Genomic DNA, 19,893 nt, shown 5'->3' with positions numbered 1-19,893 from the left:
TTTCTAGACGTAAATGAATGAACATAGATTTTTGAAAAAATGAATTTAATATATAGGTCTTTTGTGTAATTCTACATCTGCAAGGATGGTAATTTGATAATATAGTGTAAAGCCAGACAGAGATTGCTTCTAATGCAAATAACAATAAATAGTAAATTTCAATTTTAAATTCGAATTAATGTGTTTGACTAGGTGAAATACGAGCCTATTGTACATGTTCCCTTTTGTGTCGTAGACGCTAATGTTTCCAATGATATGCGCATGCATTTGATGAATAATGCATCTTCTAATTTGTCGGTCTGCTTCGTATTGCACCTTTGTATTAACATTTTGCCGGTCATATTCGCAGTGATTGCGGCTCCTTTAAAAATTCATTCAATTAACGTGACTGTGTTTCCAGACGACAGTTTGAAACCGTCTTGTCCAAGATCCTTGAAATAGAGCGACATAAAGATTTCATCATTAAACAAGCTTTATCTGCATTTTAATCAGGGGTTTTTACGGTTTTCACTCTCAAAGCTGCGTCGATGAAAAGCTGTGTGTTGTATGGCAGAGCCTTGTTACATTCAAACATGCATAAAACGTCTTCATTATTTGCGCTCGTTATTCTCGGCGTATCGCGCCGTCGTCGTCATTCGGGCGCTCTTTGAAGTTCGTCCCATGTGAACGTGACACTAGGCTAAGCAACATAGGATAGTGCCTAACTAAATTAATTCGACCGGTTTTCGACACGACACCTACCCGATTGTGAAACAATTTCAATATGATATAGTTATCCTCATCAACCCTATTGTCCTCGTTATTCCAAGACGCGCCGCTCTAATTAGCTTTTACGACACAAGGGCCAATGATAGATGTAACCCACTTATTGAACAGAGGATTATTCAAGAACAGGATGCTGGGATAGGCAGGCGACATCCATTGTCGCGGGCACACAATAATCGCCCACTAATTGCTAATTACTCGGTATTTGTTGTCGAATATGTTTTTATTTCGTTTTTGATTGATACTTGATTGCAACTTACATTTTTCAAACTTGTTTCACTCCCAAAAAAATGTATTTTGGCGAAAAATATGAAACGCATATTACTATTATCCAGAAGAGGATAAAGTGGTAGAGTTTTAATTTGATGGACTGTGCTGTGCTAATGTTAGAGTAAATGACAAAAAGGGAGCGTTCTCTTCACTTTATGATTTTGAAATCTGTGTTGGTTATTCAAAAAATCAATGGTTGAAATGATTAAGGTTGATGGCATGTAAAATCAGTCAAATGAAAATTTGGCGTGGTTGAGTGTTGCGATTCGCACATGTCAAGTTGGAAGAAATGAAAAACATTGATTTTTGTGTGGAATCCGTTGTGAAAAAGTTGATGGGATCAGAACAGCATTTATTAATAACAGCTACCTGGAACAAAACCCGCGGGAATAGAGAAATGGAACAACAATAATGTTTCCTGAAATTATTTCGCGTGATAAATTTAACACAATTGATGTGGCGAATTCGCAGAAAGGATCTAGCGCTCGGCCTTCGTGTTCCTGAAATTAGATAATTTTCCTGAAATTTAATCGCGCGTGCATTTTCACCATTGAAGAGAATTTCAGCCAAGATCTATTCTTTTCAGATGGCGATTTGTACACGGGCACGGTGGCCGATTTCAGCGGAATGGACCCTATTATCTATAGGGAGCCGCTACAGACGGAACAATACGATTCAATGAGCCTTAACGGTGAGTTTTCTAAAAGGCTGATGCGTTTTTGTCTTCGAACTGCTTTTGATTAATTTGTTTTCTATTCCAGCTCCTGACTTTGTCAGCTCCATGACCCAGAAAGACTTCGTTTATTTCTTCTTTCGAGAGACAGCAGTCGAATATATCAACTGTGGCAAGGTAAATTTTATTTTTTGTTGTTTCGACATTTTTGCACAAAAACTTTTCTCTTAGGCGGTTTATTCTCGCGTAGCGAGAGTTTGCAAGAATGACAGAGGCGGACCGCATCGTTTCAGAAACCGCTGGACTTCGTTTCTCAAATCCAGACTAAACTGCTCCGTCACTGGGGAGTTTCCCTTCTACTTCAACGAGATACGTGAGTGCAATATTTATATTTTGTCGTATTAATAAAGCATTAGCTGTTATATATGGCGCACTTAAAGCATTACAAGGAGAATTTGCTCAACTCGAAGCGAATAGCTAACACTTAGGGAGCTTTGATTAAAAAGACATATTTTTTAGTTACTTCTCCCCTTTATGTATTTCGCCTTTCTTTTTCTTATTTTCGGTTTCTTTCTTGGGGAGTTTTATAGATCGGAGAAAGCTATAATTTTGAAATGCAATCGTAAAGGAAGTTTGAGGAAGTCAGTTGCAGACTGAAGTTGTGATTAAGTTATCCGGTCTAGTCGCTAACTCAGTTAGACGAATTGTAAAAGATGCGCCACGAGCGCTTTGCACGTAAGAAGCATTTTAAATTAAACCAAGATAATGTATTTGCCATGTTAATCTACTTACCGGCGATTGTGCGCTCATTCTCTGCAAATTGACTCATTTCTGATTTTATTTTTGAAAATGAAATTTTATTTATTGCAATTTTGTTTTTTTGAAAATCTTACTTAATTTCCGACTGCAGAAATTCGAAATTATTTAATTAATGTATTTTACAAAAACTAATACAAATATCCAATTAACGAAAAATACAAGAGTATGAACAAAGTTATAAATTTCTTTGAGGATAAATATTAAGGTTTTGTGTTTGACGCAACAAAGCAACAAAGGCGTTTGTTTATTCAGTTTAGTTTTAGTGGATGATCATTCCGTACATGCAAATAGAATGTCTGGGGAGTTCTCCCTACATGATTATTTTTCATTTCCTATCACCCCATGTAAATCGATGTCGTAATTTCATTACATTTTATAATAACTTCGTATTATTACTTTAGATGTTTTAATTATAGTCTACTTTGTGTTCGTAATTCACTTATAATAATATAATAATATACAGGGTTATTCATAAATATGAAGCAATATTTGAACCTCAAAAATGACCTATAAAATGATGTTAATTTAAATAATAACTCGTGTCCTATCTCTACTGATAAGAATTTTACAGCCCTCGGAATGTGGGTATGGAAATTTGATTTTTTTGTAATAACTTTGGAACTATTTGATCAAATATTATAAAATTTGGAACATTTCCCTGTGACAACATGCTCTTTGAACTGGTAATCACGAAAACCGGATACATCCACTCAATTTCCGGTTCCAGCAGTTGCAGGTCATATTTTCTGTGTTTTTCCATTTTTTTGCTCTCTTAACACCAATTTTTTATTGTCCAAATCGATAGAGTAATCAATTTCGAATAAAAAACACATAACCTTTAATACCACTAAAATGGACCGTAAAGTATAAAGATATTTTAATTTAAAGTGAGGACAGCACAACGCTGAAAATGAAAAATATGAATTTTGAATAAGTAGTATCCACAGTGACCATGGTCACATAAATCCCTGCCAGGCATCTGTTAACTTTGACGATAAATTTTTGTGAATTTTTTATGAATTAAATGCTAGGAGATCCATTTGGATTTATTCTAAGTTATGTTTGGAATCTGAGGTAAACTCTTTTATTAAATATTTTCGATTAATTGTCTAATCGTCCAATCGTCCAATGTCGAAAGTTGACAGATGTCTGACAGCGATTAGTTAGACCATGGTCATTTGTTACCGTGGACAAGTAGGGATTCAAAATCCCCACTTTTTGGTTTCAGCGTTGTGCAGTCCTCAGATTAAATTAAAATATCTTTGAAACGGTCCATTTTAGGGGTATTAAAGATTATGCGTTTTTTAATCAAAATTGATTACTCTATCGATTTGGGCAATAAAAAATTGGTGTTAACAGAGCAAAAAAATGAAAAAACACAGAAAATGTGACCTGCAACTGCTGGAACCGGAAATTGAGTGGATGTATCCGGTTTTCGTGATTACCAGTTTAAAGGGTATTTTGTCACATGGAAATGTTCCAAATTTTATAATATTTGGTCAAATAGTTCCAAAGTTATTATAAAAAAATCAAATTTCCATACCCACATTCCGAGAGCTGTAAAATTCTTATCAGTAAGAGATAGGACACGAGTTATTATTTAAATTAACATCATTTTGTAGGTAATTTTTGAGGTTCAAATATGGATTCATATTTATGAATAACCCTGTATATTATGAAAGCTCCAATAGGTAACAATATTTTGTTAAAATCTCAATCTTTTGACAGATGTAAAAAATTCTACTTTGAATCTCTCTTTTTGAAGTTGAGTAACACACACATATTTGTGTTAGACTGTGGTATCAAGTTGGATGCCCCACTTGGACGTTCATTTTGCGTATTAAGTTGTGTGGAGTGTTGGCTTTATTTTAAAAATAGGCGGTCGCTTTCATTTTAACGGCATAAATGTGAAAAGTTTAAACCGAAACGACTTTTCATCCCAACTTTTTAATAAAACATTTTATATTTGGGCAACTGAAAGTTTATACACTTCCATAATTCAGAAAATCACGCAAACAACACCGGAGCAATTTACTCCTTTAGTATTCACTGATATAACTCCACCATAAACCGAATGGATAACTCCAGTAAAAGTAAAAAAGAAGGAAAGTTAGTCCGCTGTTAAAGTTTTGATCGTTTGTCAAGTTGCTCCTTCGAAGTGATGGTCCTTATTTCAGACTCATTAATTTTGTTTAAACCGCTGCAGAATCAACGACTGAATTGATAGAGGGCCAATACGGCGATGTTTACGCCCAATTGATCTACGGCACGTTCACGACACCGCCGAACAGCATCTCGGGCAGTGCCGTGTGCGCCTTCAGTCTGCAGGACATCACCGATACGTTCGAAGGCAACTTCAAGGAACAGTCGGCCATAAATTCCAATTGGCTGCCTGTGCAAAGCTCGAAAGTGCCTGATCCGAGACCTGGACAATGTCACAACGACAGCAGAACGTTGCCCGATCTCACCCTCAATTTCATCAAAACACATTCGCTGATGGACGAAAGCGTGCCGTCGTTCTTCGGACAGCCGATCGTTATCAGAACGATTTTCCAGTAAGTTCGTCTCGACTCTCGTCCCAACATTTTATAATGTTTTTCTTGCAGTTATCGCTTCACCCAAATCGCCGTCGATCCACAAGTTAAAGTGCCCGGAGGGAAAACTTACGACGTACTTTTTATTGGAACTGGTAATTATTCGAAACTTGACTTAACGTTCTGGCTTACAAACTAGTTAACATTGTTTCAAAGCCGAGGTTAAAACTGATAAAGCTTGTCAAAACTGCTAAGTAAACTTAAGAGTTTCAAAACACCGATATCCAAGAACTCACCTTATATTTACACGACTTAATTTGTAAGCACAATTAAAATTACAAAACTGCACTCTTTATTGGAATTTTCAACGAGCATTAGTCACTAATTAGATTAGTAGAACTTTCCAAAAAAAATAATTGAAAAAATAAAATCTTACAAAATACATCTCACCAATAGCTAATGACCTGAAGAAGATCTTTCAAACGTTTTCCGTTTCAGAATATTCGTTTAGTAAAAATGTACTTTCTTTACTTTACGGATCATGTAATCATTTATTTATTTATTAAATTAGAATAAGTTTGATTTTTTTGTTGAAATTTAAATAATTTAATACAAGCCAATATTCAGTTATTCTGAGGAAGAGTTAAATGAATTTAGTAAAGTAATTAAAAGCTTTTTATTATTATTAGTATTTAGTTTAAATTCTATTCATCAAAATGATAGAGTAAAATATATAATCAATATTGGAAATTCCGGTGAGAGAAGGCGTAAGAAAATTTTAATTTGGAAAAGTTTGGCATTGTTGTATATAAAATATTGATTTTTCTTACTCAATTGAAATAAATTTCAATGGTTTTAATACATGTAGATAGCTTTTCAATCGAATTAGCTTCTGTGTAAGGTTGAAAAGAATTTTTAATTAAAAACTGTTGCAACTCATTAATTTTAATTACTTTATTTAAGACGTTTTAAATTTCATGATGTTTTTTCCCTCAAATAATATCATTACTATAAAGTTGCTATTTTTTATAAAAGGTGTAGAATAATTTGATCCTAAAATGAAATTTTGTTAAAACACCGAAATTACAAAAACCAGTTATAGTAGCACACAAAGTTTTTTTTCATAAAAAATATGCATATTGTGAACAATAATAGGATTTGTGGTTTTAACACAAAAATTTGAACCTCCTACTCCACTCTTTTCATCATTTAATTTTGTGTTTCATTGTACCGTTAAACGTCATTAGGATTAATATGAGTCTCTACGGACAATATGGTAATCATCTAATTGACCAGAATGAAGTATTTAAAGCGATGTTTTGTATTTGGTTTGATAAAAATAAACATTGTTGTGATCTCCAACGCAAAACAAAATTTAAATTAATTACTTTCAATTACAATTTTTATACCAGGTGAATAAAAAGTATGGAACCAAGCGTTTTTTTCGTAAACTAAGCATTTTACGAAAAAATAATTAGTGTAGCGTAAAGTACAATTAAAATGTGCCCATTTGTAAAGAATAAAATTTTTCGAAATTTCTTTTAGTTTTCGAGTTCTGGAAAAAAAAAATTTTTAATGGCAACCCACCATGGCAATTTTTTTAATTAAAGATTATGATCTAAAAATGACCTCTAATTAAATAAAATTGTTTTTTAGCCAGTACTTTTTTTTAATTAATTGTTGAAGTTGCGTTCCGAACTCATCACGAACATTTTCCGAACTTAACCGAAGTGGTTGTTTCATGCATTTCATCATGGGAGAGCGCTGATTTCTATGCAGGTGCTTTGGGGTGGTTTCGAATGGACTAAAAATCGAAGAATATGATTTGTTATTAGATTTTTTGATCCATCCGGAACCACCACAAAGCACCTGCACAGAAAACGGGGCTCTCCAACGACCAAACTCATGAAACGACCCCCTCGTTCAAGTTCGGAAAATCTTCGTAATGGGCTCGGAACGCAACTTTAACAATTAATTTTAAAAAAAAGTACTGACTAAAAAACAATTTTATTTAATTAGAGGTCATTTTTAGATCATAATCTTTAATTAAAAAAATTGCCATGGTGGGTTGCTATTAAAAAAAAAATATTTCTAGAACTCGAAAACTAAAAGAAATTTCGAAAAATGTTATTCTTGATAAATGGTCACATTTTAATTGTACTTTTCTAATTATTTTTTTCGTAAAGTGCAAAGTTTACGAAAAAAACGCTTGGTTCCATACTTTTTATTCACCTGGTATATGCAAATTCATTGCCGAAACAAAGATTAGTTTTCCACTTCACATTTTACATGAAATATTTAATAATATATTGCAGCAGAAAATTTGAACCATATTTTGCGATTTCTGAAAATATTTGTTCAGAAATAACTTCTGTTATTGTGAAGAGAAAATTACTAAAAATCCCGCTGCCATCTGACTCATTTGTGCATATTGGTTCTGTAATATGCACTCATATGATGAAATTGCATGGTAATTTTCTATGCACTCAGGAAATTGGTATCAAAAATAACCTCGATGAAATTCGTTCAGTTGATTTTTCTCTGCAAAATATTACATTTTTCAGCAAAGTATAAGAAACATTAGAATTTGTTTCCATTACGTTGCGGAAATATTGGAATTACGATGTTGTTTACCTATTGTTCACAAACTTTAATTTTTATTTCAGATAATGGTAAAATTATCAAAGCTGTGAACGGTCTGTCGGCGGAAACCCGCTACGGCGTCCGGCCCGTCGTGGTCGAAGAAATCCAAGTGTTCCCAGTCCATGTGCCTGTACGAGGAATCAAAGTGGTGCGAAATTCCAAGAATGAAGGCCGCCTAGTCGTCATATCAGACGGCGAGGTGCAATCTCTCCGTCTACACCGATGCGACAGCAATAAAATATCGAGTTGCAGGTAAGCTAACGAGTTTCGTAATTTAGTACGTTGTAAACACGTAATTCCTTTTAGCGAATGTGTCGCACTACAAGATCCCTACTGTGCCTGGGACAAGGTGCAGGGGAAATGCAGGTCACACGGGTCGGGCCGGTGGGGCGACGAAAGCTACTTTTTTCAAAGCGTCGCCACAGGGCAGCACACCGCCTGTCCCCCGCCCAAGCTGGGCAAAGACGCTGGCTCGGTGGGCGGTCTGAGCTCCAGCCAACCCAAATTTAACCAAGACCACCAGCCCAGCAAGGACCAACCTGATGGGCAAGTGATCAACATTGTCCAAGATAAGACATACGAAAGCAGTGGTGAGTGAAAAAAATCGTATGTGACTTGAGTTAGAGCGCTTTCTTGTTGCAGATCCAGCGGTGTCGGCCGCGGATACGCTCCCCGCGCAGTACTCTGTGGAAACCCTCATCATGGCGGTGGTGGCGGGCGCCGTGTCGGCCCTAGTGGTCGGTTTCATCGCCGGTTATCTCTGCGGAAGGAAGTGTCATAAGGACGAAGATGATAACCTTCCGTATCCTGACACCGAATACGAGTATTTCGAGCAGCGGCAAAACATGAACAGGTACTCGTCGACTCAAGAAATGCGAAAACAACGCTTTATTTAGTTCTTTGCCGCTTTTCAGGATACAAGCGGAGCCCAAGCTGCTGCCGCAGGAGGAGGTAACGTACGCCGAACCAGTCCTGGTGCCGCAGCCTCCACCAAAGCTACATTCGCCAAAGAATACACTTAGAAAGGGCCCTCATCAAAATAATTCAGAGACCCTCTTCCAATTTCAGACTGATGCTGGCTATAATGGCCGGGATAATTACCGAGGTCGTGACAATTTCGGCACCCTACGCTCACATCAGGTTGGTATGTTCAAATAATATTCATTTTTTATGGATGTTGTGGAAAGTTGATGTGGATTTGGTGGAGTTTCAAACGAGACTTCTAGAACATCTATGCATTTTTAAGTCGACTAGTGGATCAGTTTGCATATTTTCAACTGTTAACTGAATGTCAAATTAGTGGGAGCCATTTTTTATCAATTAAATTTATTTGACAATTGGTAGCAGTTAATTTACTGCCAACAATATTTTTTCCAGTGGGGTATACCGGGTGATCCACGATAGAAGTATTTGGGACATGGAGTTATGAGTGCAGGTTGGTTTTATGACTGTTAATTTAACAAATTGAACTACCTTACCACCTATTATATTTTTCAAAAATACTCGTACTGAAATTAGCTCAAATTTTAAATTAAAGTAACTGACGTTTGCCGGCAAATCAGAAAACCATAACAAAGTTTTAAGTACACAATTTCTCGTAACTTTTATGCACAAAAGTGCAAAACGATTATCTTAGCAATCAAAATTTCCATTAAATAACTAAATCATTTTTTTGAAGAATTATTTAAATTAGAGAAAATAGTTCGTTAATCATATTAGACAATACTTGTTTTTTCTAAGCAGTTTATCGCACTATGAAACCGTTTTTAGTAACAATTTATGGAAGCAATTTTTTTAATCCAAATCTGAATGTTGCGATTTTCAAATTGCTTTTGAAAATGATCTACTCCCCAATGAAAATAAATCTTTCCACATACAACGCGGTTTGTGAAAATTTTGATTACCCGGTAACCCCCGTCCTGACCTGACTCGTTGTCTCGTGGTCGTGTAGTGGGGTTGGTTTCCGCAATGCCTGCTGTTCCACACGGTTTTCCAAAGTTTGCGTGGATTTCCTGATGTTGAATTTTCTTCCAGGGTGATAATTATAGGAGAGGTGATGGCTTTGCAACCACTCGCAGCGTAAAGAAGGTATACCTCTGAGAAAACAGTGAGGAGGGCGGAGTGGGTGCACGAAGTTTGGGACGGCCGCGCCCACCACGTTCGGGGCACAGTGTATTGCCGACGAGCAGTGGATCCTCCAGTTCCCCTTCGCCGCCCTCCTCATCGCCATCACCGACACCTCCCCGCACTGCCTCTTACATATACAGGGCTTAAGTAGCCCGTTTCGTACAAGCCAAGCGCATACCACCCACATCCACGAAACCAAAAAAAATCCTTTTTCTAAGAAACTTGATGTCTAAATTTTATAGAGAGAAATCAATAAGTGATTATACGTAAATTGTTCTCTTGTTTCAGAGTTAATATATGAAAAAACCTTTGTTATTGTTTGTTCCGGGATGGAATAGACATTTTTATATACAAAGTAAAATAATAAATAAAAAATCGCGAATGTGGGTGGCATCGCCGATGAGAAATTGATGGATCTGAGACTCTATAATGTTAGGATACAGTAAAGATAGCGACATAGTTTACACTAAATGTGCGAAAAGGATAAAAGTCAAAAGTAGAGGGTGCGCTAGTGTAGACCTAGGCAGTGTCTTAGACAGATAGACTCGTTTAAGTATTTTCATGATTAATAAAGTGCTTCTTATGAATGTGTTAGGTAAGAATGTCCGTAATGATAGATTGTTATGATTTAGCAACATTGTGATTAGATTGTATATTCTTTAGCTATAATGTTGTTCCATCTGTATCTTTGTTATTGTATACTCCATATTTTATTATGAAAAGCCACCCACTTTGTTACCTACGTGCAAATTTTTCGAACGCTCATTTCGTAGCCACCGTGAGTAAATAAGTTACAAAGTGGGCAAAAATTTTATTTTCGTTCGAATGATTTCTTTTCGAAATTAAGCTATTTTATACATAATAAATTAACGCATCTAGTAATGTACATAAGACTGAAATATATAATACTCCGTGTCCAAGATTAGACAGTAAAGCTACTTTTTTTCGGTTTTGTGCGCGTTATCACAGTACAAACTTCCTAATAAGCTTAGCAAGCTCGTGAATAGCGACTAATTAATTCGTAATTATTTTTTTAGTAAAATATTATTTCTCAGCGATAAAAACAAAATAGTAGTCATTGTTATTATTTTTGTTATTTAATTCTTTTAATCTCAATTTAGGTATATTTATTTTTATTGTTGCTCAAATATTTTATATGCAGTAGAATTATTAGTAAATAAAACACCAATTGCGTTGTTGATTTATTTTCGTATGTGTAGGTTTCTGTTATTGATATTTTTTCAACAAACTCAGTCAATTTGTTAATAAATTTGTGAGGCAAATTTGAAATAACATTGAGACACATTTTTGTATCAAACTTGTGCATACATAATATTGTGATTGAATACAAAAGTCATGTTTTGTAGAGACTGTTGCAATTTTTTGTTTAAATTTGTAAATATTTTATCACCTTTGTAAAACCAAAACAATTATTTTAATATCATGAACACGACAAAAAATTGCAATAATTGTTTGATTTTTACATTCTAGCATTTTAACTAAGGTAATTCCAATAAATTATATTCAGCATCTGTAATTCCCAAATTGTATAAAGTTGTAGATAGAATTTTAATAATATAGTATACCTAGTCAAGTTGAATATTTAAATATTACAGAACTTTGGCACTCAGATATTTTATAGATTTTAGCGCTAGATTTTTTTTTAATGAGTATCAAATTTTTTGGGGCATCAATTTGCAGTTTGTTTTATTTTGTAAACAGTTTGCATAGAACATAGTGTAAAGTGAATTCTAATAATTGATTATCAAATGATACTTGCTTCCTCTGAAGGGATACGCCCAGCCCTGATGCAGATAACTGCAATATTGCTGTGCAAGCATTTTGTATCTTGTAAGGCTGCAGCCAGTTTTTTAAACATTACAATATAATTATATGATAATAGAATAATATAGTTCTAGTTAGTTGATAAGTATATTTGCAAATTGTATGTCTGCAGTTCGTACTGATTCCAGTCTGATTTGTCTGGATGTTTGCCTAAGAAAGCCTTTAGCATATTATATAAACATCGTTACGTCATGCAAACAGTTATATATTTAAACATTCCATATTCGATACAAATGAAATATTTACTAATTAACTTTGTCTGACAAAAAATATTTAAATACTTTGTCAATATGTCTTAGAAAGTACGTTAAACTGGAAACCGATTACAATTCTAAAGATAGATTTTAAAAAACGGCGCTGCGAACGACAGTTGTAATTATATAATAAGCCTTTCGCAGATGTACTATATTTAATAAAACAATTAACAGTTTGTCCAGAACATTAGTTGCTACCTACACTTATTTCTTGTATAGAAAAATGCCCCCTCATTTTACTTCTAAGAAGTACGACGTAATACTTGAAAATTTTATATCATTTAATTTGGAAATCTCTTTGTATATTAAATATTCTGGGCAAAGTGTATCATACCCATTTAATGATATTGACTTTAGACAAACACAATGTATTCTTTGAATAGAAATAAAAGAAACTTCAATAAAAATGAGTCTTTTTTACTTTATATTTACCATCTCTCATATTTACTGTCTCTCTCATATTTTTTATTTGTTATCTTAATCTCAATTTAATAGTTATACAAGGAGCAGGTATATCGTAATTGATAAATAAAGACATTTTTAAAAAAGACCACAAACGGTTTTTTATTCAATTTTTTACTCCCATGGGCGATTTTCCGCACAAGTTTCTGAAGTCACGAGTGATCTTGTGTTCTAATTTTTGTTACCACAAGCAATTTTATTTTTTTTGCCCGCGGGAAGTTTTTTACTCAATTTTTGTGGTCATTTTGTATTCTATTTCTTGTTATTTCAAGGATTTGAATAATATTTTTAATAATCCAACTCCTGATACTTAACATAACATGCTTAACTAAGAACACAAGCGGTTTTTTTTTAACCAAAAGTCATTTATTTCTCAATTTTTATGAAGATGAAGCGAATAAAAAAGTATAAGACAAGTGATAAAACTGAACTCGAAAAAAAATCTTCCATTAAATAAATAATTAAATTAAATTATTATTAGAAAAATTTAATACTTTTATAAAATACAAGAAATAGTAGATTACATACGGATACGACCACCAAGGTTTGTACAGTTGGAGACAAAATACTTTGGTCGTCAATGTCACTTAGGTGATATTAAATTGTAAAGCATGCTTTAGGACTGTTAACCTTATTTTTAGCTACTGTCAATCATAGTTGACAAGTTGTATGTAATCATATTTTTGATAGGAAAATATAATAGCTGTCATTAATTTGAAATTATCAATCATTTTAACGTTAAAACACTACACTAAAGTGTCAGAAAAGTGACGACCAAAGTAATTTGTCTCCAACTGTATACTATTTTATTCACAATCATCCTCATTAAAGAACAGAAAGCCAACAAAAAATTATCATATTTTGAAAAACATGACATATATGACAGTTGAGTTGGTTGGTATACGGTTACTTCGCAACCTCTTAACCTGATATTTCATATCAAATATTACATGAAGTTGAAATGTCATACTTTTGACCTGCAAGGTAATTTCATTATTACTTTATGACTGTAAATAAATGACTTTAAAAATTAGACACAAAACATACGACGCTAGTGGAATTCTCGTGGCGTTTATTCTCGCGAGTTTATATTCTCTCATGCGCACAGACCTTCTCAAGGTCACCCTTGTCAACCAAAATCTTTAACGTCAAACATGAAAAATATATTTAATTAAAAATGCCCAAAATTCAAATAATACAAATCAGTGACTTTGAAAAATGAAAAAGGTCGTAAATGCGTAATATTAATAACCAGTGATCTGATTATGCGTATAAAGTTTACCCGTTTAATAGCATTTATTGTTGTGTTCGCTAATGTTATCGTGATTTACTATAGTTTGCGTTTATTAATTTCTTTCGGAGGCTTTAAAACATACTACTCACCTCCGACTATAAAAACTACAACAAAATCACCTTCCAAGCATGTTAGTAAATTAGTGACAATCATCGTGAGAGAGTTTGAATCTTTCGAAAACGATGTTACCGCAACCGTTCAATCCTTCTTAAACGTGTTTCCAAACATCCAAGTGGTGATAATTTACGATTCACTTCCATATCCGCCTCTTGATATTAATTTAAGAAATAACAGTTTAAAAAATGTGAAAGGATATGCTCTCTTTTCAAGTCTCAAAGTTCCGTATGCAGAAAAATATCCAGTCTTTCAAATTAAGACAAAGTATGTCCTTTTCGTCCCAGACTCGACCCGAATTTCTTCCAGACTAAATCTCCAATTAATGGTTGCTGAACTGGGCAAACAACCCAGTTCAATTATCGTTGCCCCAGCATCGAGTAAAAAAGAGTTAGGATGTCTTAGAGTGAATGTTAACGTTCGGGAATGGACGCTTAAGTATAGTTTAACAAAAAGTAATCTTTGTGATGCCGTGACAGGCAAGCATTTCATTTTAATGGAAACTGATCTTTTGAGGCAATTGCCAGAACCGTTTATTTTACCATTTCCTCATTCCTTGTATATACAAACCGCTCCTTTACTGGTAGAGGTAAGTTGTGTTGACTTTTTACTTCAAGCGAATGTATAATTATTGTGATTTTTGGCAGGTCAAGATTGTGAAAGGTATATTTTTTCAAGAAGGTAAACCTGTTCTAAAGTCACATCACGCTCAGTGGAAACAAAAACAAATCTACACCGAGCGTCTGAAAAATCTGTACAAAGTTTTCCAAATCAAGCAAGTCGTCCGAGAAACCGGCGTTACAGAATGGTATGGTTGCACACGGGAGACCTCTCGTTGCTTTGGTACCATTATCGACCTCATGCCATCGTATTTGTACGAGGGTAGATGGACGCCCCCTTGCTGTCTTTCCAATTTGAGGAAAACAGCAAAACACGTCTTTAACACTCTGGACGAAGCTGGGATTAGATACTGGTTGGAGGCTGGAAGCTTGTTGGGGGCTATGAGAAGTGGGGATATTTTACCATGGGACCACGACGTAGACGTTGGTTTTAATCGGGATGATTTACTAAGAAGTCCTTGGTTAAAAAAAGCGAAAGACAAACCTGTTGTTGACTCCAAGGGCTTCCTGTGGGAGAAAGCTACAGGGGGGAATTTCTACAGAGTTAATTACAGTAAAACCAACAAAATGTACGTCAATTTGTTTCCGTTTTATTCGAAAAATGGAACAATGGTGAAAGACTCGTGGTTTACGAGTCATAAAAATATGGAGTTTCCCGAGAATTTTCTTCATCCTATGTCAAGTATCGAATTTATAGGGAGACAAGTACCGAGTCCGAATAATATTAGAGATTTTCTAGAATTAAAATTTGGTAAGGGTGCGATTGAAAATCCCGAGTATCCTAATCCCAGTAGACTTCCTTTTCCTTAATTGTTTGTGATAAAATTGTGTCCAGTAGGCTACTCTATAGTTCTACTTTTGTGATCATATGCAGTATTTTAGTCAGCTATTGTTCCAAGAAATTATTTTATTATCACATAGTTAATAAGCACATTTAAATTAGATTATTTAAGAGCGGATAAGAAAAAACAAAGTTCTTTTTTACATGATATAAAAATTTATGTTATTGCCGTTTCTTAAAGATGTACGAAAGTATTTTGTTCAATCACTTTTACTAAACAAGAGGTTGTTATTTAATGACTATTGTACCTAATTAGTTGCTCAATTCTTCAAATGTGAACTCTATATTATGTTACACGACTATGTGCCAAAGCGTTTTGTTAAAAAATATTGTTTAAATATTTATGTAGAAGTTTATTCAATGTTAATAAAGTTTACCGATAAAATACGCTTATTTATGATTCTATTGACTCTGCCGTATCCTCAGGAAGGTCTAGCGCTCCTGGTTCTCTTACTAGGGACAACAGTTTGTCTAACTTCATACACTGAAGGGTCCATTGATCCAAATGTTGTTGTTTCTTCGGTGCTTTGCAAGGAATTCTTAAATTAGGTGACAGTTTTAAAGTTTGTACACATCCTCTGAAAGATTCTTTTTGCTTGTGCGTATATTGAACGTAGATATAATTACTTGTCATCTCCAACAATTATAATAGGCAATTTCGGATTAAAGGAAATCCTTGTCAGTTTGTTCCTCCGTTTGGATACAATGGCTTGGACACAAATCGGTTTGTATTTATTTACATTTAAATCAAAAACGTAAACTTTCCCTTCACTGGTTACTGCTGCAAAGACAGTGGAGGAATAAGGGGCCCATTTTACATCACCAACACAAGCTCCGACATCAAAAACGAAAAGTGGCTCCCTCAAAAGATTAGAATATTTATTTCATAGAAATATTTAATAATTCTTTTGCTCACAATCTGTTGTCTTCCCAAATTTTGATCCTCCAATCACCGCTACACGATATAAAAATATCGGAATTGTACCTATTGAAGTCTATTCTATAGACTGGCATATGGTGCGCCTCGTAAGTTAGGAGAAACATAGAACTGTAAGCGGTACTACATTTATAGATGTTGCCTTCTTCAGTCCCAACCAAATAGATGAGAGGTTGTTTAGGATGAAATTTTACACAAGAAGCGCAGCCTGAAACGATTTTTATTTTTTCAAAAAAGTTTTTTTTAAAGTTACCTTTGACTTTTAATTTTGTACCATCCGGCCCAAAAACCTCATCTTTAGCCAAAAACAAAGTAATAATTGTTGTCACAGCTAAATCATTTTGCATTAAAACCCAATTATTGATTTTACCATCTTCCGACACCGAATAAAAATTCATTTCACCATCGGGCAAATCAGGTGCCCATTTAACCTTAAATAAAATGAAAACTTTTTTTTAAGGGTAATAATCGACTTACTTCCCAGACTATGCCTCTGTGCTTATTTGTGACATTATTGCTTCTAAAGGCAGGTTGTTTACAAGTGGCTTGAACGTTGTAAACCCTAACACTACCATCGTATAATCCTATTACCACCATGTAAGGATATTTAGGATGAGTATCTACACACATGACTGCGGAATCCGTCATGCAGATATAGTCGGGAAATGAAGGATTTTTCAAAGTGAAGAGACAAACTGCGCCTTCTTCTAACGGTTTCATGAAATCCACTACAAACGATGTGACAAGAAAATGCAAAAATATCCATATAAAATTACAGAAACCGAAACAAACTGCAAATAAGTCATAATAGTGTGGGTTCCATTCAATATCAGTAACCGTATTTTTTCGAGTTTTGTCGTAATGGAATTTCCACAAAGGCAACAAAGTACCTTCCTCATCACGAAATTCATCGGATGGGTCCTCCCAGTATCTATAATCTACTCTCGTTTTGATTATTTAAGCTCTGGATAAAGCTTACACTAACCTTTAGCTATATCATCAAAGGTATTTTGGTTGACCATCCGTTCCAAAACCTTCCAACATTCTAAAACCCGTCCTTGGACAGCTTCACTCAACTGATGCGCTTTTCCGACCAGTTTCTTCACCATGGCTGCATGTTTCGAAACTGGTGCTTTTTCTTTCTCTTTCCTTTCTCTCTCAAGTTCCTTTTCCAACTGTTGTGCCTCAAAATCCTCTTGGTACGCATCATAAATTATCCATTGTAAAACATTAGCCGAAAAAGTTCCCATAGGTGGAGGAATAGTTTGTGTTTCTTGAGTTCTCATTGGATTATTATACGTAAGAGCAGCACGTTCGCAAAAATTAAATTGGTTCGTCAATTTCTTTGGTTTCCCACTGGTTTGGGGCTTCTCATCTTCATCGTCAGGTCTGACACTCTCACCTTCACCCTCACCCTCTCCTTCACCCTCGGCATCACCTTCACCCTCTTCAGCTTCTGTTTCCTCCTCCAGTCTTTCACTTTCTTCAGCTGTAACTTCTTCATCTATCTCAATTACTTCCTCAGGTATCACCGGAATTGGTTCTTCAACCTGCAGAGTTTCAGTACTTTGACTTATTTCCAAAATTGAAGCTAAAATATTCCGATTAAAAAAAATCCAACAGCTTATAATTAAATTATACGGTCAAGTCCTTGCTCAACAACCTGTTTTTTTGCTTCCTCTGATTCTTTATGAATTTGGGTGCCTTGAGCTTCATAAACAACAATCATTGGACCTGCGGGTGGCATTAACTCAAAACCTCCTTGGGCATAGTTGAATTGGACTAAATTTTGCGGAATTAGAGGGTCATTTGTTCCTAATTGTCGTGCGATTATGTCTTTTAATTCCTGGAAAAAGTTGGTAAAGGGAAGTGTTTTGGTATGAAAATCTTACTCCTTCGCTTAATTCGAGCTGGTCTTTTGGGCGTAATAGTTGTTTGGACTTTTTCCATTCTTCTAAGTCGTCTCCATCCTCAACGCGACTATTACTTTGGCGACCTTTTTTCTAAAAAAGCGTGTCTACATTTCCATCAAGGGAGTTTTCTTAATATTTACCAAAGTTTTTGTGTTTAAAACTTTTTTGATAGTTGCTGTAGGAGGCATTTTTATGAGGATTGTTACATTCAAAATGACAAATTTACATTGACATTAGCCATGGGCCATAAATTGACAATATTTACTTGTTGTCTTGACAACATCGTAATTATGTAACTTATCAACAATTAAAAAATATGAAATGGTGAGGAAAGGCTTGATTGATTCTTCATTTTATTTTTGTAATTATTTATTTCCATGTGTGTTTATTCGCTTAAAATAAATAAAGACTTTCTTTACGCATATCCACAGCCGGCGTCAGAACCGTCCTATTGATTTTTTAGTATAACTCCCCAATATGTATCATGGCAGTTGCAGTGGAAGTGTTGTGCAGATAACAGAATTATCTTTACACGACACACAAAACAAATTTGTTGAAACGAAAATAAACATTTTCTGAAAATTCCACTTTAAGTAATCATCGATTTTCCGGAATCTAACAAATTTCTTCAACCTCAAACATGTGATTTCTAACACTACCATTTCATAATATTTCATCAAATTAATAAAATTGTGATGGAAGATAGTGGTATTGATAGTGGAGACCATAATGGGGACGCATCATTAAAACCTAGAGTATGTTTTTTAACTTTATTAAAAAATTGATTTGTTCGTGACATTATCGTGTCCTAGTTTATTAACGCAAAGGTCATTTAATTTTATTAATCATCTTTAGGGTAGCGATTCTTCCAGCGCCGACAGTAGTAGGTCGCCGCCTAGGTCTTTGCCAACTTCCCGTCAACTCCAAAGAAAACTAGAAGCCCGAATAGAACATGCCCGTAGACTACACCAGGAATATCATACAACTCCTGGTCTTATTCCAATTCAAAGACTTCCAATTCCTGGGGTTAAAGACCATCAGCCGCTAGTCCAGTGGGACACTGATGATAGGTTTGTTTGGGTTTTATGACGCTTTGATGATAAAAATTGGGATATTTTAGTGAAGAAGATATAGTCAATTTTTTTCCTTTGTCACGCAAGGAATCGAGAATTCACCAGGAACTCACTGATACTTTTAGTATAGAGGAAATGAGCATATCCGGGGATGATGAGGAAGAGGAGGATTTACATCTTGTTCCCCCTCAAACGGTTTATAAGAAATTTGCTTGTTGTCCGTTTTCTTTTTGTGTAATAATGTAGGATTATTGGTGAATTAAATATATTCAGTATTATAAGATTTATAAGAAATTCCGACGGTATTATAAGAATAAATGTACGAATATTGTGTGATATATTTAAAAGATAGATTCTTTTAGAGATTTAAATGTTTATGTCGATTGTTCTATATGTAAAAGAAATACTTCAATCAGGAATTAAAAAGTGTATTGTTTGTTACTTCAAAAAAGCATTTTAAGATTGATTAGTCTGAACATATAACGATTAATTATTATAATAAAGTAGTTATTTCATACATTAATATTTATAATAAAAAGTTTTAACTAAAAACTGATGAACCATTGAAGATTACCCAATAATAGCTACTAACGTGTCTAAGAGTAAAGTAATTTTTTACAGTAGAGGTGAATATAATCACCTCGCGTTGTAATGTTACTTTCCTGCTTGGTGATCTATTATAGCAGGATGAAATTTATGCCAAATTTTA

At 34.5% G+C, this 19,893-nt stretch overlaps 4 protein-coding genes across 8 annotated transcripts in view; 3 read left to right on the top strand and 1 right to left on the bottom strand.

The window, feature by feature from the left end:
* Positions 1-10,973, top strand: part of LOC123010955 (semaphorin-1A) — a 117,750-nt gene extending 106,777 nt beyond the window's left edge. For 2 of the 5 annotated variants that reach the window (XM_044408170.1, XM_044408171.1), the window contains exons 6-15: positions 1,622-1,726; positions 1,797-1,885; positions 1,940-2,081; positions 4,734-5,082; positions 5,134-5,216; positions 7,728-7,956; positions 8,011-8,294; positions 8,347-8,557; positions 8,601-8,844; positions 9,739-10,973. In XM_044408170.1, the coding sequence (XP_044264105.1) occupies positions 1,622-1,726; positions 1,797-1,885; positions 1,940-2,081; positions 4,734-5,082; positions 5,134-5,216; positions 7,728-7,956; positions 8,011-8,294; positions 8,347-8,557; positions 8,601-8,844; positions 9,739-9,804 (1,802 nt within the window). In that variant the 3' untranslated portion in view covers positions 9,805-10,973. Of the gene's footprint in view, positions 1-1,621; positions 1,727-1,796; positions 1,886-1,939; positions 2,082-4,733; positions 5,083-5,133; positions 5,217-7,727; positions 7,957-8,010; positions 8,295-8,346; positions 8,558-8,600; positions 8,849-9,081; positions 9,140-9,738 lie in introns of all 5 variants that reach the window. The other 3 variants (XM_044408174.1, XM_044408172.1, XM_044408175.1) reach the window with 3 other exon arrangements.
* Positions 10,974-13,517: 2,544 nt separating this feature from the next.
* LOC123010503 (fukutin-related protein) lies at positions 13,518-15,648 on the top strand. Its single transcript, XM_044407444.1, has 2 exons — positions 13,518-14,389; positions 14,448-15,648. The coding sequence occupies exons 1-2, from the start codon at positions 13,658-13,660 to the stop codon at positions 15,228-15,230; spliced, it is 1,515 nt and encodes a 504-aa protein (XP_044263379.1). The 5' UTR covers positions 13,518-13,657; the 3' UTR covers positions 15,231-15,648.
* On the bottom strand, positions 15,440-18,376 carry LOC123010502 (dynein intermediate chain 2, ciliary). The gene is made up of 10 exons (XM_044407443.1): positions 18,252-18,376; positions 18,091-18,201; positions 17,840-18,044; positions 17,184-17,789; positions 16,975-17,136; positions 16,676-16,926; positions 16,452-16,629; positions 16,178-16,406; positions 15,889-16,122; positions 15,440-15,839 (listed from the first exon to the last, which is right to left on the bottom strand). Exons 1-10 carry the CDS (start codon positions 18,297-18,299, stop codon positions 15,656-15,658), a joined length of 2,208 nt encoding a protein of 735 aa, XP_044263378.1. The 5' UTR covers positions 18,300-18,376; the 3' UTR covers positions 15,440-15,655.
* A 216-nt stretch (positions 18,377-18,592) lies between these two features.
* On the top strand, positions 18,593-19,467 carry LOC123011240. The gene is made up of 3 exons (XM_044408596.1): positions 18,593-18,866; positions 18,967-19,181; positions 19,232-19,467. The coding sequence occupies exons 1-3, from the start codon at positions 18,807-18,809 to the stop codon at positions 19,428-19,430; spliced, it is 474 nt and encodes a 157-aa protein (XP_044264531.1). The 5' UTR covers positions 18,593-18,806; the 3' UTR covers positions 19,431-19,467.
* The last annotated feature ends 426 nt before the right edge of the window (positions 19,468-19,893 follow it).

The sequence above is a fragment of the Tribolium madens genome, unplaced genomic scaffold (assembly GCF_015345945.1).
Source record: "Tribolium madens isolate multiple individuals breed KSU strain unplaced genomic scaffold, Tmad_KSU_1.1 Scaffold_91;HRSCAF=231;Tcas5.2_LG7, whole genome shotgun sequence".
NCBI lineage: Eukaryota > Metazoa > Arthropoda > Insecta > Coleoptera > Tenebrionidae > Tribolium > Tribolium madens.
Note: the sequence above shows the minus strand (reverse complement) of the source record. Positions and strands in the feature narration are given on the sequence as shown.

Excerpts from the sequence above, each read along its gene's own strand:
- LOC123010503 (XM_044407444.1), top strand. The coding sequence starts at position 13,658 with ATGCGTATAAAGTTTACCCGTTTAATAGCATTTATTGTTGTGTTCGCT. Across the intron at positions 14,390-14,447 it reads CCGCTCCTTTACTGGTAGAG|GTCAAGATTGTGAAAGGTAT; the intron begins GTAAGTTGTGTT and ends GATTTTTGGCAG.
- LOC123010502 (XM_044407443.1), bottom strand. The coding sequence starts at position 18,299 with ATGCCTCCTACAGCAACTATCAAAAAAGTTTTAAACACAAAAACTTTG. Across the intron at positions 17,790-17,839 it reads TGTTGAGCAAGGACTTGACC|CTTCAATTTTGGAAATAAGT; the intron begins GTATAATTTAAT and ends GGAATATTTTAG. Across the intron at positions 17,137-17,183 it reads CTTTGATGATATAGCTAAAG|ATTATAGATACTGGGAGGAC; the intron begins GTTAGTGTAAGC and ends AAACGAGAGTAG.
- LOC123011240 (XM_044408596.1), top strand. The coding sequence starts at position 18,807 with ATGGAAGATAGTGGTATTGATAGTGGAGACCATAATGGGGACGCATCA. Across the intron at positions 18,867-18,966 it reads ACGCATCATTAAAACCTAGA|GGTAGCGATTCTTCCAGCGC; the intron begins GTATGTTTTTTA and ends AATCATCTTTAG. Across the intron at positions 19,182-19,231 it reads CAGTGGGACACTGATGATAG|TGAAGAAGATATAGTCAATT; the intron begins GTTTGTTTGGGT and ends GGGATATTTTAG.